The following is a 19720-nucleotide window of genomic DNA, read 5'->3' as shown; positions in this document are numbered from 1 at the left end:
AAACATTGTGCCTTTGTTATTTTTTTCTGCAGGAGCAGGAAAGCATTGCAGCTGTGATCAGTAGATTATGGGTGCAATGCCAGGCTCCTGCAGACTCTCAGAATAGTTGTCTGCCCATACCTCCTGTAAAGAGCAGGAAGATCAATGAACTACAAGAGAGCTCAACAGCGCCCACACAGTTCATTGAGAACAACAAGTTGTCTACTGCGAAGGCAGATGGTACTTGTAGTCCATTCATTCACAGATCACTGTGAATTAATGATGTGGCCATGTGGGCGGAGCCCCGCACAGCCATGCTTTTTTTAAATTGTGACAGCAGGTGTGGGGAGAACCCCCAACCAATGTCACAGAGAAGAATTGGGGGGTGACGTTGGGGAGGCATTACGGGTCTGCTGGAGCATGTTATATGTTACACCCTAATTATGGATGTAACATGCTCCCAAAGGTGAACTGATCCTTTAAGTCAGCCTAACATGGATCGAAATTCAGCCGGTTCAGCACCTTGTTTGTACAGCAGTTGATTGGTAGATGGACTTCTCTACAACCAGCCTGTTGGGTTTTCCCTTCAATCAGTCCCACTGGCTATAGCCGGAAGCACTGATCATTGTACACAGACGATGGGGAAGGATCCCCACCATCAGAACACAATAGCATAGTAGGAAGATTCCCCCACCCACATTGACCATGGGTGGGGGAATCAGATCATTTTTTTTGGTTCAATCCGCTGATGAATGTATGCCTAAAACATGACTGCACGAACAGCAGAGCTCAGACTGTGAGAGGGAGAAACAGCACAAGTAACCAATCAACTGAGCTGCAGTGCTCATGTGCCAACAAGGAACCATGCTGATAAGAGGAGAAGCAGAGTGACAGAGAGATGAGCTCATCAATCTGCTGTTTCTCCTTCACTGACCAATCACAGGCTGGGAAGGGAAAAGAACAAGACTTGTAAGTGTCATTGAACTGCAGAAGTAAAAAAAAAAAAAAAAAAAAATCAGATCTCCTCCCTAACAGGACTGCACTGTGCTGTGTGACAGAGCTGTGTAAATCTCAGGACTGGATGGACAGAATCCATTGACAGGTAAAGCATCTCCATAATATGTTTTTCAACTGTGTATGTAGCGGTTTGCTCGGGGTTCCGCTTTACATACTGTTGCTAAGAAAGACAGGATGCTACAGGTGTGCAATGCATTCTAGTAGACGCAGTGGGAGGAGCATAAACAGGGGAACAGGTGAGTGACACCATATAAGATTCTGTAATGTTTTCAATGGATCAGGAGGACCCAGTAATGAGGAATACACAGCTGATAGTGGCAAGTTCAGATGACGATCATAAACAGAACAATTCATATAATCCTGTGAAGACATCAGGACAGAAAAAAAAAGAAGAAGAAGACCTGTCAAAAAAAGGTCCAGATAGGAAACACAACAGTTTCATCCAAAAAATGTTCAAACCAGGGGCTGACATCTCATGGGGCCCCGAGCAATAGGGGATCATGGGGCCCCTGTGTCCTTGCCCAAACTCAAAAAAGCCTATGAAAGAGGTACCAGGGGCATCTCATGGGGCCCCCTACTGACCCAAGTTTCCAAATGGTCAGTCCGCCTCTGATTCAAACAAGCCACACACTGTGCATGTATGCAGCTGAGACCTCTGCTTTTATTTTAAAACTGGCTACAGTGGCGAATTGCTGGGGAACACTGTAGTGTTCACTTAAGGGTGTATCTACAAAACTTTCACTGTACATTCATTCTGTGTGAATGTGGGCAAAATGTTATGTTATTAGGCTATTTTCTGTCAAGGTCAAATGTAAGAACCAGGAAAATACCAAAATATGGCCAGCAGGTGGAGCTGATGACCATAGGAAATACATTATTCAAGTGCAGTGTTTTCCTGATTACATGCAGTTTCACAATGCAATATTTTTGTAATAAATATAATCCTTATGAAATTGCCTCTCCTTGGGGCACCTGCCTATTGGACTATCATTTCGTCTCGCTTAGTTGCCCTGACGGTGCAATAAATCTATAGGAGGTGCACACATGTATGCAGTTTAGATCTCTGCGTTTACTGCCATTCATACACAGACCTAATCAGGGGTGGACTGACAACTCATGGGACCCCCGGGCAATAGGGGTTCATGGGGCCCCTGTGTCCTTGCCCAAACTCAAAAAAGCCTATGAAAAAGGTACCAGGGGCATCTCATGGGGCCCCCTACTGACCCCGGCCCTCAGACAGTGCCCGAGTTTCCAAATGGTCAGTCTGCCCCTGGACCTAATACATTATGGGCGGATTTACTTAAGGTGGGAATACACGATTAGAAAATCAACCGATCAGTCATCCAACGACCGAGAGGCATTCGTTCGTAGGTTAAAATCGTGGCCCACATTAACCAATCTAAAAAAAAAAATCGTTCGTCGGGCAATACGTAGTGTTGACGTCTTCCGTACAAGTTGAAGTGATGAAGTGTGCGTGTGACCTTGTAGCCACGCCCTTCCCGACCAGAGCGTGCGATTTACACAACGATTACCAGCAATGAGTATAATATCATTTATTACATGACCTATATACATAAATAGTGAGACATAAAATACAATCTGCAGAATTCCGGTTTCATCATCTCATTAGGCCAATCTACTTTTAACATTTGGATTTTTCGTTCGGGTTTATGAAGATTCCTTGGACACAGGGGCGGTCTGACTATTTGGGAACTCGGGAACTGCCCGAGGGCCCAGGGTCAGTAGGGGGCCCCATTAGATGCCCCTGGTACCTTTCATAGGCTTTTTTGGGTGTGGTTTGAGTGTTGGCGAGGACACAGGGGCCCCATGATCCCCTATTGCCCGGGGGCCCCATGAGTTGTCAGTCTGCCCCTGCTTGGACATAAACATCCGGGTCATCTTCTGTTTCCGCTCATGCGTGATAGCGCTTGATAGATTTTTTTCGTACGCCCGTTACACCACCACATAGAAAATCGATTGTTCGTATGCAAAACGACAACATTTTTTTCACTGTTGTTCAACCGGATTTTTTCATTCACAATATCGTCTTCGGGTAAAACATCCTGCTCATCAACGAAAAGAAAATCGTTCGATCAGCAGTTCTGCAAAATGTTTCGTACGATTTTCTTATTGTGTGTACGCGGCACAAGTCTGAAAAGTGCAAAATCTGGTGCAGCTCTGCATAGGAGCCAATCATCTTCCAGGTTTTATTGTCAAAGCTTGATTGGACAAGCTGAAGTTAGAAGCGGATTGGCTGCCATGCACAGCTGCACCAGATTCTGTGTGCTCCAGTTTTAGTACATCTCCCCCAAAGTATGCTGGCTAGTATGGCTGATTGCTGGGGAATTTTGTATTACCCCTCCCTGGGACAGCAGCCTATCAGACGATCCATTTATCTGAAGGTGCAATATAACTATAGGAGGTGTACACATTTATGCAGCGGAGACCTCTGCTTTTATTGCCATTCAGAAACCGGTCTATGCTGGCTAGTACAGCAAATTGCTGGGGAACTTTGTTTTACTCACTCATTGATTTGCCCCTCCCTGGGGCACCTGCCTATCAGATGATCCATTTATCTTCCCACAGTTGCATTGAAGGTGCAATATAACTATAGGAAGTGTACACATGTATGCAGCGGAGACCTCTGCTTTTATTGCCATTCAGAAACCAGTTTAATCTACTGTCTATGCTGGCTAGTACAGCTGATTGCTGGGGAACTTTGTTTTGCTCACTCATTGATTTGCCCCTCCCCGGGGCACCTGCCTATCGCACTATCCATTTCTCTTATGATAGCTGCACTGACGGTGCAATAAAATTGTAGGCAGATTGCTGAGTGTGTGTTCAATGAGCTTTATCCATTTATAGCTTGCATGATTGATACACATACGGGAATTCTGACACTCTTATAAGAAGATAAACACTTACCTGCATTGTTCTGCCTTTACCAATGAGGACTACCACTTACCTGCAGATCAGAAGTTAAACAAGCTTGCACTCTCTGAAGCCCTCCCCCCAAAATAAAAAAAGCAAGGGGGTCAAAGCCCCTCAAATATCAGATCAGGAAAATCAATGTGATCACCACACCAGTCATGCAACACGGACCTGGAGTTTGATTCTGCTGCAAATCCACAAGTCCCCGCAGTTAGCGGTTTGGACACTAGGTGGCAGTCTGACTGCACGGATATCTCTCTAGGCAGAATCAAAGCCCCCTCTGCCCAGTGCTGAATACTAATTCCCCCCCTTCCGCCCAAAACTGCACCCAGAGAAGAACAACAACAATATGCAAAGTAAAGAAGCCCAGATCCAATCAAACAACAAGAGAGCGAGAAAGAACAAAATGAGAGTTGAGGGTATAAAACTTACTGGAGTTACAGTTTATCCTGATACAGTCTAGATGGGGAAAAAAATAAAATGAAAGATGAATTTGTATCCTTCAAGGTTACAGCTGCAGTCATCCAAAAACAGTGAGGTCCACCCTTCCGGGGACAGACACACGCAACAACAGTGGCCATTTTATATCTCTACCTGTTCTGAGAGGAGGTGAGCGCAGTGGGAGGGGCTAGTGTGTGGGGGCAGGTCAGAAGACAATGGGTCCCAACAGCACCATGAATAGAATGGTGTTTGCTTTACAAAATCATAAAATGTGTAGGAAAGGTGCACCATAAAATGTCATCCATGGGGGGACCACAGACGGGTACAGCCGCTACGGCCCATGTACCTGGTACCTCGCCGTACAGAAATGTGTGAGAGATCTGCAATCTATAAAATGGCCACGTACAAACAACAAACCGCACGAACACATTGCTCCAGAACCCCCAGTCACCTTCAGGGGGGGGGGACTTTTCAAGGTCATGGAGGGATTAGGGTCTCCCGCTGCACTGCGTTTGGTCCTACAAGGCTCGGCTGTGTCCCTTCCTGGCTGTCTGTAGAGCAAACGCTACCTCCTAACGGGAGCTCTCCGGAGGGAACATCTGAATCGTGGATGTTATGTCGCTCTCTCCACCTGTCTGAGATAATTCTCCTCACTGGGGAATAATTACAACCAAATCGTTTCATGCTGATCAGAATTAAATTTAACCATTTACATCTGAAGGGAGCCAGAGGAAAGCGGCATTGAGGGTAACTCTGATATAATGTGACACATGTAGGATTGCTGCACCTTAGAGAGCTCCTTCCATATAACACTCCTTCCTATAGGACATCCCTATACCTTCCTATAGGATATCCCTAGAACTTCCCTAGAGAACCAAAAAAAGTGCATTTCTATTACCAGCAGTGCGCTGCCAAGGGCTTGGGGAAAACGACTATTCCTGATGGAATATTGTGGCTCCGAGCTGTTTCGTGCGATTTGGTTTGCTATGTGTCGTCAACCGCAACAGAAAAGTGGGAGCAAACAGCCTCAGAGAACCGGTGAGACCAGCAAATAGTAGGGACATGGGACTGAAAGGGCATTAAACACAAGAAAGTGGGGCAATGGGGCCTGGAACCAAAAAAAGGAGCATTCACGAGATGCAAGGTCAGAACCTCTGATTTCAGGACTGATACGTTTGGTGTTGGGATACGAGAGGAAAGAAATGGGAGAGGTAAATAACAGGGAAATGGAGAGGAAAGGAGGAGACAGAAAATGCGGAACGTAGAAAGAAAGGAAAGAAAGAATTATGGTTCTCCAATAAAAAGGTCTGTGGCTGGTTCTCTCTATAGACAACCGCATTGTGGCAGAGTGGAAAGCGACCATGCAGGAATCTATAGGAGGCCGTTGGATGCTCACAGTTGGGTGGACTGAGAAGGTGGAAAGGTTCTGACTATCCATCCTAGGTGCGAGCTCCATATGAAGACTTATGTTGGGTGCTGGATGGTGGCAGGATTTTGTGTACACCCCTAAAAGCTGCTCAACACGCTCTGTTCTCAAGGCTGTTTGCTGTACGGGCCGCAGGCTTCAGGCCTTTGAAGGGTAGTGAGTGCCATCTTTTGAGATAACATGACGGATGAAACAAGATTAATCAACTTAAAAAAAAACAAAAAAAAAACACAGAGGGACAAAAATACGGCCAGAACAAACATTGACACAACACGAAAAGCACGTGAGGCGAAAAAGACAGATGGGAACCAACACCGTCTCCAATTTATTCTCAGCATCACAATGTCTAGTAATCGGGAGGAGAAGAACCAATTCTGTAGGAACCATTAATGACCAAATTTATGACAATTGTCCACAATGTTCTTTAGAGAGACTACAAAGACTCTGCAGACTGTGTTGGGTGGGGAAGTGGACAAGGGTGGCAATGAAGTGAAAAATATGAAGAATGGGAAGAAATTGTATTATGAGGAGCAGGAGATGAAGGAGTGATAAGATTAGGAATTCTCCCAACACCATTTCCTTAACTACCCCGCTCCCAAAATTCTAAACAGACAAGGCAGCAATTTTCAGCCATTGCCAAAGATTTGACGATGGTTGTAAATGTCTACCATTGTACATCAGAGACGTTATCAAAAGGAGCGACTGGGTGAAATGGGGTACAGTGTAGGGACTACATCTTCTCAATTCCATTTTAGCCCTGGCAGCATTGGAAACACTGTCAGAGCATTGTTTGATGTATGGCAGGGTGGTGCAGAAAATGAGACAACTTCCCAGAGACCTCAGCAGTCTGTGGGTAGAGAGGAACATGCAGCGGTGAAACACATTAGTGCGGCCAAAGGGAGCAAACAGAAAGACATGGATGCCCTGCCCGCCCACAGAGAGGAAGGATCATACGATACCTAAGTTGACCGTGAGCTTAACTTTCCCTCCATCCAGTTCCAGCCGTAGTGTGTCAGCTGAATCTCGAGAAGTCGTGGCCACCAGTAGCCCGTAGGCTCGCTGAGACTTGAAACGGAAGGAAACATCTTCAGCTTCTGTGTGCATCACCACCGGCATGACAATCTTCATGTACATGCTGCCATCATAACTGAGGACAGAGGCCTCTGCAGAAGAAAAAAAAGACACAGGAGATGTGAAGAAGTTCATACCAGACCTGGATCCCTACAGAAAGCCAACATTTCTCTTCTGCTCCACCAACATAACAGGGACCAGGCTAATCAACAGTCACTGAACACAACTGGACAATCTATATCAATTGTCTCCCTTTGCTTGCCTTTATCCAGCAGTTGGGACACTTTTCCTCCCACTGATACAAGGCACTATTCCTCCCTCTGACACCAACAATGGGGCACCACACTTTCCACTTATACCAACAATGGGGCACTATTCCTTCCACTTATACTATTGATGGAGCAATATTCCTCCCACTGACACCAAGGATGTGCTACTATCTCTTCCAATGACACCAATGATGGGGTACTGTTCCTCCCACTATCACCAATATTGAGGCATTATTCTCCCCACTGATAACTGGGCTCCCTCCAGGCATAGCTGCCCTCAATTTATCCATTATATATGTGCTCCAACTTTGAAAGCTCTCAAAATTTATAGAGGTCAGAGTGCAGTGCACTGGGGTGCCGTGAAGTGGCCTCTGCAGCTTACACGTGTATTTTCACATGTGTGCAAACTAAACCCCTTGTTTGTTTTAACGTGAACTGTAGAAAGGGTAATTTGGTGTGTTGAAGCTGGCTGGTAAGTGAGCTGGAAATTTTTGTTTGTTGTTTTTATGACATGCGTCACCCTTCCATGTGCTCCTTGCTGCATAGGCCAGTTACAGATTAGGGTGGTTGCCAATTGTTTATGAGCAAAGAAAGACAATTTCAAAGCACCTTAGGGAACATCTGACCTCTCTACAGTATATTCCATAATCAAATATTTGTAGAAACCTGACCATCACACCTACAGTATATGAGCTTGTTCAACATCTCATTTAAAATGGAAATTCATCTGGTGTTGGCCTCCCTTTGCATCTATAATGGCCTCCACTCCTGGCCTCCCTTTGCATCTATAACAGCCTCCACTCTTCTGGGAAGACTTTCCACAAGATTCTGATGTGTGTCTGTGGGAAAGTCTACCCATTCGTGAGGTCAGGTACTGATGTTGGATGAGAAGACCTGAGTTGCCGTTTCAATTCATCCCAAAGGTGTTCAGTAGGGTTGAGGTCAGGACCTTGTGCAGGACACTGCAGCGTGCAAAATTTGGCGCTGCTCTGCCTAGAAACCAATCAGCTTCCATGATTTTTTTGTCAGCTCAATTGAATAAACTGAAGTTAGAAGCTGATTGGCTACCATGTACAGCTGCAGCAGATTTTGCACTCTCCAGTTTTAGTAAATCAAACCCCATGTGTTTATGGAGCTGGCTTTGTACACAGGGGCACAGTCATGCTGGAACAGAAAAGGGCCTTCCCCAAACTAGTACCCCAAGACTGCAAGAGCAAGAGTCTAAAATGTCTTTGTGTCAAATACTATGAAAAGTACCCTTCACTGGTGTAGCCCCCTTGTCCTAAACAGGAGAACTATGACAATTTAGCTTTTGACTGGGCTGTAGTTATCTCACACTGACTATAGCTTTTCACCTGGTTTTTCCCCAAGCTTAAAGTGGTACTAAACCCCGGACCCTGCATTCACTATATCCGCTCTCCCCGAACCCTGCATTCACTATATCCAGTATCCCCGGACCCTGCATTCACAATATCTGCTCTCCCCGGACCCCGCATTCACTATATCCAGTCTCCCCGGACCCTGCATTCCCTATATCTGCTCTCCCCGGACCCTGCATTCCCTATATCTGGTCTCCCTGGACCCTGCATTCACTATATCCGCTCTCCCCAGACCCTGCATTCACTATATCCGCTCTCCCCGGACCCTGAATTCACTATATCTGGTCTCCCCGGACCCTGCATTCACTATACCTGGTTTCCCAAGACCCTGCATTCACTATATCTGGTCTCCCCGGACCCAGCATTCACTATATCTGGTCTCCCCGGACCCCGCATTCACAATATCTGCTCTCCCTGGACCCCGCATTCACTATATCCGGTCTCCACGGACCCTGCAGTCACTATATCCGGTCTCCCCGGACACGCATTTACTATATGCGGTCTCCCCGGACCCTGCATTCCCTATATCTGCTCTCCCCGGACCCTGCATTCACTATATCTGGTCTCCCTGGACCCTGCATTCACTATATCTGGTCTCCCTGGACCCTGCATTCACTATATCCGCTCTCCCCAGACCCTGCATTCACTATATCCGGTCTCCCCGGACCATGCATTCACTATACCTGGTTTCCCAAGACCCTGCATTCACTATATCTGGTCTCCCCGGACCCTGCATTCACTATATCTGGTCTCCCCGGACCCTGCATTCACTATATCCGCTCTCCCTGGACCCTGCATTCACTATATCCGGTCTCCCCGGACTCTGCATTCACTATATCCGCTCTCCCCAGACCCTGCATTCACTATATCCGCTCTCCCCAAACCCGCATTCACTATATCTGCTCTCCCCGGAATCCGCATTCACTGTATCAGCTCTCCCTGGACCCTGCATTCACTATATCTGGTCTCCCCGGACCCTGCATTCACTATATCTGATCTCCCCGGACCCTGCATTCACTATATCCGCTCTCCCCGGACCCTGCATTCACTATATCCGCTCTCCCTGGACCCTGCATTCACTATATCTGGTCTCCCAGGACCCTGCATTCACTATATCCGCTCTCCCTGGACCCTGCATTCACTATATCTGCTCTCCCCGGACCCTGCATTCACTATATCCAGTCTCCCCAGACCTTGTATTCACTATATCTGCTCTCCCGGACCCTGCATTAACTATATCCGCTCTCCCCGGACCCTGCATTCACTATATCCGGTCTCCCCAGACCCCGCATTCACTATATCCGCTCTCCCCAGACCCTGCATTCACTATATCTGGTCTCCCACAGTACACAGAACATGGAAATGCAATTATTTTAGTAAATATAAACTGCTAAATACCTTTTCTCAACAGCAGTATATAGCAGTCTTGTGACTTCTATCAGTGTCTAGCCGAGCACATGTTAAAGCTTGTAGGAGAAGTTTTCTTTGTGCTCTAGGAGGATGCAGCACCCCTGACCTCTGTCTGGCCCTGTGCTGATCACATGCACTCTCCAAGGGACAAAAAAAAAAAAAGCCTCCAGCAATACACACTAAACTGAGCATGTGCAGAATGGCTACGGTTCAGTCTGTCTTATCAGGAGATAAGACGTGGACATCTGAACAAGAGGAGGAGCAGATAAGCCAGGATCAAATGGCCTTTTTAGACAATGCAGAGGATTAACCCCTTAGGTTCCAGAGTGAGAATAACACGCATACTTTACTGCATCTACAGACTGATTGTACTTTTGTGGGTTTAGTAGCACTTTAAACTGGCTTGTGAATTCTCACTGTCACCAGTAGATGTCGTTGGTATCACTGACTATAGTATGAAATATGATAAATAAGATGAGTTACGAATATTTATATTTCCTTCAGCCAATCCAGTAGGAGGTCTAGGCCACTGGTGTATGCTGGGGGGGGGGGTATAAATATTTGGGACCGGCCCTGTAGTCTCTCTTCCCCTGGGCTGAGGCCTAGGGAGGTGCCACTGGAGGGAGCTCTGCTGTTAGGCCCAACAGCCTGTTTTGGGGCCTAACACGTTCTGAAGTGTTCCTCAAGCTGTCTTGCCTGGTCTGGAGAAAACCGAGCCAAGGCGGAGACCCAGGGGAGGCCCATTTTTGGAGAGAGCCAAGAAGAAGACTGGTCTTTCAGAAGGACCTGGTGACTCGCTTGGAGGACGCATTGAAATTTAGGACAGTGCTTACGGTGTTGCCCAGTTGGCTTAAAGGTTCTGGCACTGAAGCTGGACACTGATCTGGACAATCTATAAGCAGGGGCGGACTGACACCTCATGGGGCCCCTGGACAATAGGTAATCATGGAGCCCCTGTGTCCTTGCCCACACTCAAACCACTTCCAAAAAGCCTATGAAAAGGTACCAGGGGCATCTCATGGGGCCCCCTGCTGACCCTGGGCCCTTGGGCAGTGCCCGAGTGTCTGAATGGTCAGTCCGCCCCTGTCTATAAGTGATCTGCTTTGGTATATATGGGACCCTTTACCCTCACCTCCTTAACAGTTTTCCATTAAAACTTTGGGCGTTTGACCAATATCCTTTCTTGATCCCCCATTTTTGCCATGGACTCAGCCCTTGGGAATAAAATGCTAGCCCGCCCCTGGCCACTGGAGGTGCTATGTTGCCTTTGGGGTGTCAGAACTACACTGGAAATTCCTGAACTCTGTCCTTTGGAGGGGAGGTCCACATACTTTCACCTAAATAGTGCATCTATAATCTGTGAAGGAGCACTCTGACTGGGAGAAAGAGGGGCAGTACTAGGAACCAATCATACAGTTGTCAGTCTAACACTGTGAACATGCTTACAGGAAGGAAGAAGCACAAGATAGACCTAGACCAGGCTGTACTCTGCAGAGAGGGTTCGAGGATTTCAGAACCTGGATGTGGAATGTTGGATGCTGGAACAGAAAACAACCTTCTGCAAACTGATACTGCAAGGCAGGGTGTGCACAATGGTCTACAATGTCTTTGTATCTTTGTATCCTGTAGGATTAACAGCACCCGTTACTGCCGACACCCGAACGCAGGGGGTGGGGGTCACCATACTTTTGGCTATTTAGTGTATGAGACAAAGCGCATGCAAACTTTTATCTACATGGCTTCACACTAGGCTATCCTAATATCCAATCAATATAAAATAAACAATGACATTCCAAACTTTGAACAAACACTTTGGTGTCACTTACAAATAGCAATTTCCAGGAAAGGTAACCCTGTAGCATTCGATGTACCATAGGGAGTTTGAATATAAATCAGTGTCACACAGCACCCCTAGTGGTCAGATGCAATAATACACAGAGAGTTCGACCCTTTAGATTAGCCATGAAGGTCATTATATGGGAGGAAGAGGGATCCTTAAATATGATGGTGACACAACTCTGTCTATTACCACCTCCGCTCTCCTCATGTCACCCTGCCAGTCAGCCTTTACTGATGGAGAGAGAAATCCGGTACCAGTGTTATCTGTGAGATTCAGCCAAGACAAGAAAATCTCTGTAAACTCAAATATTAGATTATGTCCACATGGAGTGTGTCTGCTACCTCTGTGAGCTCTGCATTCCCTACACTAACCTCTACCTGCCTCCAGGACCTGGAAGGCACCAATCACAAACCTCACCTACACCTGATTTCACACCTTCTGGATGGTCTGGATGGAGCACACAGGGTCGGCTGCCATCCAAATCTCTCGGGCAGCTCTCTGAACAGTTATTGGGGACTGTCACTCAGCCGTTGGATGGAGCCCATGGTGGGAATTATGACCAGCAGGAATATCATTTAGACCTTTGTCTTTCTGCATTGTGTTAAGGCGGCCTACCCACAATAGGGCCACCAATGTGCGGGTCCATTGGAACTACTGTACTATACACACACAGCACTGCAAACACTATATATACTGTATATATATATCACGTAAGGATGCCCCATTGTTTAAGGGAAATTAAAATTATCAACCAACAGAAAGCACTGAATTCAAAGGCCCCCCTGAAAATCAAAGCGAAAAAATGATGCAGCAGGCGAGTACATTTTGCTGAAATGTCATTGCAGCAACTAAGAATGGTCTTCAATAGTTCGTATGGCCCCCATGTGCTTGTATGCATGCCTAACAACGTTGGGGCATGTTCCTAATGAGACGACGGATGGTGTCCTCCTGAGGTATTTCCTCCCAGATCTGGACCACGGTATTACTGAGGTCCTGGACAGTCTGAGGTGCAACCTGGTGGCGTTGGATGGACCGAAACATGACATCCCAGAGGTGTTCTATTGGATTTAGGTCAGGTGAGTGTGGGGACCATTCAATGGTATCAATTCCTTCATCCTCCAGGAACTGTCTGCATACTCTCGCCACATGGGGTCGGGCATTGCCGTGCACCAGGAGGAACCCAGGACCCACTGCACCAGGAGGAACCCAGGACCCACTGCACCAGCGTAGGGTCTGACAATGGGTCCAAGGATTCCATCCAGATACCTAATGGCAGTCAGGGTGCCATTGCCTAGCCTGTAGAGGTCTGTGTGTCCCTCCATGGATATGCCTCCCCAGACCATCACTAACCCACCACCATCATGCTGAGCCATGTTACAGGGAGCACAACGTTCTCCACGGCTTCTTCAGACCCTTTCACGTCTGTCACATGTGCTCAGGGTGAATCTGGTCTCCTCTGTGAGAAGCACCTGCCAATTCTGGTGTTCAATGGCAAATGCCAATCCAGCTCTATGGTGCCGGGCAGTGAGCACAGGGCCCACTAGAGGACGTCGGGCCCTCAGGCCACCCTCATGAAGTCTGTTTATGATTGTTTGGTCAGAGACATTCACACCAGTTGCCTGCTGAAGGTCATTTTGTCGGGCTCTGGCACTGCTCATCCTGTCCCTCATTGCACAAAGGAGCAGATACCGGTCCTGCTGATGGGTTAAGGACCTTCTACGGCCCTGTCCAGCTCTCCTAGAGTAACTGCCTGACTCCTGGAATCTCCTCCATGCTCTGGAGACTGTGCTGGGAGACACAGCAAACCTTCTGGCAATGGCACATATTGATGTGCCATCCTGGAGGAGTTGGACTGCCTGTGCAACCTCTGTAGGGTCCAGGTATGGCCTCATGCTACCAATAGTGACACTGACCCTAGCCAAATGCAAAACTAGTGAAAAACAGTCAGAAAAGATGAGTAGGGAAAAAATGTCAGTGGCCTCCACCTGTGAAACCATTCCTGTTTTGGGGGTTGTCTCATTGTTGCCCTTCTAGTGCACTTGTTATTTTAATAAACACCAAAGCAGCTGAAACTGATTAACAACGCCCTCTGCTACTTACCTGACCAGATCGATATCCAAAGAGTTTCATTGACATGATGCTATACTCCTGATTAAAAAGTGTTCCTTTAATTTTCTTGAGCAGTATATATATATATATACACATATACATACACACACATGTGCACACACTCACAGTACTAAACACCCCCCATGCAGTACTATACTGTGCACAAACAGTACTATTACAGGCACACACACTTGAGTATTATACATGTTCAGACACGCACAGTACTACGCACACACATTATTACATGTACTGTTTACACACAGCTCACACTGGAGGAGGCCGACACTTCATGGGGGTGTTTGTAGAAGAAGATACAGTAAATGTTAGCTGTAGCCCAGGGACATGAGTCGGTACGGGGGATGGGGGGAGGGGCGGCAGTGGGGGGGTTCCTGTCTCCGGCCCACGGAAAATGTCACCAGAACATTTACACAGAGCAATAACACTGGGCATCCATGACAGCTACACAAACCCAGATCACAATCTACGGCACACGGAATTTTATGCTCCCCTCACCCGGGTGCGCGTTGACTTGTGAAGTCGATGACACCTCTTCACCATGTACCAGATTACTGAAGAACTTATATGTTGTGAATCCTACACCCGAGAAAGATCAACCACACTTATTGTATACTAAAACTAAGAACATTACATACAGGAACAATATTTGGCATATCGTCTCTTTATATCTACATATTATTTGTATATTAAGACATAATCCCCACCGAAAGAAACAGGAACATAATATCCACATGATGGACATGTTATAAAATAGGAGGAGTTTTTATTAGTCAACTTCAGAAACAATTGAGCACTGACGGGATACTTTTTTTATTTGCACTAACATACAATTTTGAGGACAAGCTTTCGGGGTATGTCCACTTCTTCAAGGTCCAAGCAGTACTATCTATCTTGGACCTTGAAGAAGGGGACATACCCCAAAAGCTTGTCCTCAAAATTGTATGTTATACAAATAAAAAAAGTATCACATCAGTACTCAGTTGTTTCTGTTGCAAATGCACTAATACGGCTACAATCACCTCAAGCAAAATATTACTCAACTTAAAATCCCTTTTCTCTGCATTCATTGAGGGACATAGCGGAGATCTTGATCTCTGATCATTGAGTTATGGCGCCACCTACTTCTGAGGTTGTACCATAACCCAGCTGTAACGGACATGTAAAATTTATTGTAACGGACATGTAAGATTTGAGTGGAAATATGGTATCATAGCCATGACAGGTTGAGTAGATTAGATTATGTCAGGCCCTTTCATTGCAAAGGTGTGTGCAGGAACAGTCTGGTAATTAAGGATGTACATTGAGCCCCTGGGCAGTAGGGAAATGAATAGAAGGTACAAAGGAATGGTCTGGGATCAGATGTGTATGTATACACAATTCCTCAATAGACCTTACAGACCCAATCATCATTTAGCATTAATTAGTCTAAAGCCAGGTTCCTGGATGTGACAACTTTTGTGTGTCAATCAGGTTATCACCTTCTGGGAAAACCAGTGACAGCAGACAGACTGTCTGCCTTAAGTGGAAAGCTCTATAGGTAATATTCACATAAAAGGAGTATGTTTAATCTCTTCTAAAAGCCAAAATATTAGTTGCAGAGATATGAACATGCTTCCTTCTTGTAGGCCATTCTGTACGCTGCATTTGCATATGAAAATCATATTTGTGGCTTGGGGAGAAAGCCAGGAAAATGCATGGAATGATTAGATGACGCGGGGGTGCGACAGTCGATTGGTGTCTGGTACTGTTGCGATCGGGCTGACGCGCTGGTGTCAGAAATCCAATCCCCGACTTGGTGTTCAGGCCAGTCTCGGCCCAATTGAACTTGGGCAGGTCCATACACAGTACCTCTTGTGGGCAGGTCAGGACCACATCCCCCAGAGTCAATTGGCCGAAGACTAATGTCCCGCCCATGTCCAAATCGCAATAAATTGAAAGCACGGACATTTGGACAGGGTGATCTGTACCGAGCTGATTCGATTGACCAATGGATTGCTAAGTTTCTGGCTTGCTCCAGCCACAGGGTAAAGTGTTATTCTGTCTTTTTATTCCCTTTTTATTTTATAGTAATTATTCATTTGCGTGTCTTCTTATATCTTTTGTATTTCTGTAACTTTTTATATCTGTACATATTTTATGCACTGCCCACTTTGGGAAATTAAATCTTAAAATTAATAAGTGAACTTCTGTGTATTTAAGCACGTGCTCATATCTTCGGAGAGACTAGATCGGAGAGATTAGATTGGGTTATATCGTATTGCATTTTAGTGCCTTTAAAACGCTCGGTTAAGCTCATTGCCAATCTGTATGCAACTGCACTGTGAGTGGGCAGATTGCACGCAGATTGCAAAGGTAACAGATCTGCCAGGCGGAGATCTGTGTGTGTGTGTGTGTGTGTGGTGTCTCAACAGACCATTCTGCGGATAAACTGTTGGGTGGGGGCAGGCTACCTTTGTGGTGCGTCTGGTGTGGGGGGGTGTGGACAGTGGAAGGGTTATCAACACCGGGGTTCAAGCTAGGATAGCTGAAGGGACCTTTAGAAGGGTGTGTGATTACTAAGCTGGTCCTCAACTCTAATCAGGGCACCAGGTTGTATGTAAGATCGTATCTGCCAGTGTGTGGTCGACCAGCTGGATTGGAGTGGAGTCTCCATCTGGTGGTGGCCAGAGGTAGTGCGGGCTGTGAAAAGGTATCACGGCTGATCTTATATATGGTTTGAGATATTTAAGTGTAAATCGCCTTTATTATCCCCTCTTTACCACCCTGTCGCGGCCGCACGCGTGCGTCACGGTTAGCTATTCGCTGTGGGCGTGGCGTGTGGTGGACACGTGACAGGGTGATCGTTTAACGAATCCTTGACACCAGCGGTCAGAGATCATGAACTCTGCAGTGTCCTTCAATGAAGGAAAGAGAAATAGTATTCAAAGACAAGTACTGAACCCCCCCCCCTGGTCTGTTACAACCAGGGTGGATACAAATCAATGATTTTTTTTTTAAAATCAGATTTTTTTTATTTAAATCAGATTTTTTTAAATAAAATGCTTTTTGAGGAAAATATATTACCATCCAAAGGTTATTCCATAATGAAATAAAGATTAGTTTTTAATTATGTAGAATAAGGCTGTATATGTTTAATTTTTTGGTAAATAAATTCCATGAATCCATTCACAATGTCATGCTCTTCCAGAGGTTTTTGTAAGATTATTGGGCAGTTTCTCTGCCTACAAGATATTATCACAGATGTTCGGTTTACTTTTGCAGTTCTCAAATCTGAATTTGACTCAGCGGAGATCACATGCCTCTTCTTCACAGCAAAAATGTTATAACATGAACAGAGTTAAGAAAAAGACCTTCATCCTAACTTCTACAAACCTATGAATACAGAATCAACCCCTTCAGTGCTAAGTTTCAAGAAGTTCAGTGAATAGAATAGAAACAATATTTTTCTGATTGTTTGGAGTGGAATAGATCTGCACAAGAAGAAAGTGAAACTAAGTGTGAGGAGGAAGGGGCTGACAGTCTAAGTTTCTTAAAATATATAGATTTTGTTTAGCCAAATTAGTTACCAAACATGGATGTTTAAGCAAATCACATATGCTGGAATGTTATTGTTTCAGTTGAATAAATCTATTTAAATTGTTATTATTAAGGTAATGATTATTTTTCTCCTTCCTAAGTACAACAGAAAAGTTGTCCAAATATGAATGATTAACCTATTAAACTGGGGATAAAAAAAACTAATATGAAAAGTTGTTATTCTAAAAATCTTCATCTACTTGTATATCAAAGTTATACCAGCAAGAATTAGTCTTTATGTAGAAAACTAGGATTTAAATCAAGCCTTACTGACTAGTGATTTAAATCGTGATTTAAATCAGTTTGATTTAAATCAAATCCACCCTGGTTACAACCATTCCTGGTCAAGTTCAATAAATAACAGTGATTTATCGTCAGCTAACATGCGGTATGTCAGCTTCTTCCACCATCACAAGATATTGTAGAGACTTTCACTATAGACACCTCCAGGTTCCTACTACTTCCAACTCAATGTTGTGCTTTTAAAAGGGGCCATACTGGATTTATTTGTAAAGTGTTGCTCCATCCTTAACCAGATGTGGACATCAGGCATGCTACACACGCCCAAGACAACTTCGACAAAAGTACACAGGTCATGTGTAATACATCCTGTCCTTCTGCCCCTTTGCTACCCTGGAGCTTGCCAGCAATTTACTGCTGTCAAAATGACAGCTGGGTTTTTCTGTGTAAATACAGCAGCTAATATTAGCTGCTGCTATCAAAAGAAGACAGTCTGAGCCAGTGTTTATAAATATTGTTCAGATATATAAAGTAACATTGTTTATAAACATTGTTGAGACTGGCGAGAGAGAGAGATACAAAGTACTATTGTTTAGAAACATCAATCAGACGGGATACAGAGATACAAAGTAACAATGGGGAAGAAAACTACAAAGTCTATTGTTTATACATGCGCTCTTCTCAACAACCCCCAACTGCACGCATGAGGGGTGATGGGCCGCCTGATGGACACCAGGGTTTTAGCTCCTAGTTGAATAAACACACAAGGAATTTAGATTAATAATGGCCATTCTGGGAATATACTGTATTTCTCATTAACAGCATTAAATTACAGCCAGGGGCAGACTGACAACTCATGGGGCCCCCAGGCAATAGGGGATTATGGGGCCCCTGTGTCCTTGCCCAAACTCAAAAAAGCCTATGAAAAAGGTACCAGGGGCATTTCATGGGGCCCCCTACTGACCCCGGGCCAAATGGTCATTCCGCCCCTGATTACAGCTGATTTAATGACCAGTATGTGCATTAAGCTCACCAAACAAGGTATATTCTTGTTGTATAATCTCTGTGATCTACCAAAACATATACAGTATCTCACAGAAGTGAGTCCACCCCTCACATTTTTGCAAATATTTTATTCTATCTTTTCAGGGTCTTGGCTATCTTTTTATAGCCTAGGCCATCTCTATGTAGAGTAACAAGTCTTTTATTCAGATCCTCAGAGAGTTCTTTGCCATGAGGTTCCATGTTGAACTTCCAGTGACCAGTATGAGAGAGTGAGAGCGATTACACCAAATTTAACACACCTGCTCCCCATTCACACCTGAGACCTTGTAACACTAAGGAGTCACATGACACTGGGGAGGGAAAATGGCTAATTGGGCCCAATTTGGACCTTGTCACTTAGGGGTGGGCTCACTTTTGTTGCCAGCGGTTTAACATTAATGGCTGTGTGTTGAGTTATTTTGAGGGGACAGCAAATTTACATGTTATACAAGCTGTACACTCACTACGTCACATTGTAGCAAAGTGTCATTTCTTCAGTGTTGTCACATGAAAAGATAGAATCAAATATTTACAAAAATGTGAGGGGTGGACTCACTTCTGGGTGATACTGTATATACATTGCAAGTGCTGATACAGCCTGATGGGATATTTTATGTGGATCATACAGTCCTGGCTAAAAATCTTGCCCCCCCTGCATTTCTGTCAGATAATGCACCACTTCACCCACAAAATTGTTGCAATTACAAATGTTCCAGCATCCTCATGTTTATTTCTTTTGTTTGTATTGGTATGACAAAAAATGAAGAAACATAAAGCCAAATCTGACACATTCCACCCAAAACTCCAAAAGTGGACTGGTCAAAATTATTGGCACCTTCTCAAAATTGTAAAAAATAATTGCAGTCCAAGTTTGTGATGCTCCTGTACTTTGTAATTAACAGATGCTTTGTATCAATTAACAGTTGCTGACAATATAGAAATCACGCCAGCAACCAGTTAAAATGGTGAA

At 45.1% G+C, this 19720-nt stretch overlaps 1 protein-coding gene across 15 annotated transcripts in view; it reads right to left on the bottom strand.

Moving 5' to 3' along the window:
• The window catches only part of NRXN3 (neurexin 3), a 454309-nt gene that overhangs the window by 369837 nt on the left and 64752 nt on the right, over positions 1-19720 (bottom strand). For 12 of the 15 annotated variants that reach the window (XR_016308253.1, XR_016308254.1, XM_089661377.1 and 9 more), the window contains exons 5-6: positions 6754-6957; positions 4360-4386 (exon numbers count right to left, since the gene is read on the bottom strand). Coding sequence is in view for 12 of the 15 variants with exons in the window: in XM_089661377.1 (XP_089517503.1) it covers positions 4360-4386; positions 6754-6957 (231 nt within the window). In the remaining 3 variants the exon portion in view is untranslated. The remainder of the gene's footprint in view (positions 1-4359; positions 4387-6753; positions 6958-19720) is intronic. The other 3 variants (XR_016308255.1, XM_089661371.1, XM_089661376.1) reach the window with 1 other exon arrangement.

This window comes from Staurois parvus, unplaced genomic scaffold (genome assembly GCF_062004578.1).
Source record: "Staurois parvus isolate SC_StPar_1 unplaced genomic scaffold, SC_StPar_1.0 ptg001330l, whole genome shotgun sequence".
NCBI lineage: Eukaryota > Metazoa > Chordata > Amphibia > Anura > Ranidae > Staurois > Staurois parvus.
This window is presented reverse-complemented; position numbering and strand designations above follow the sequence as displayed.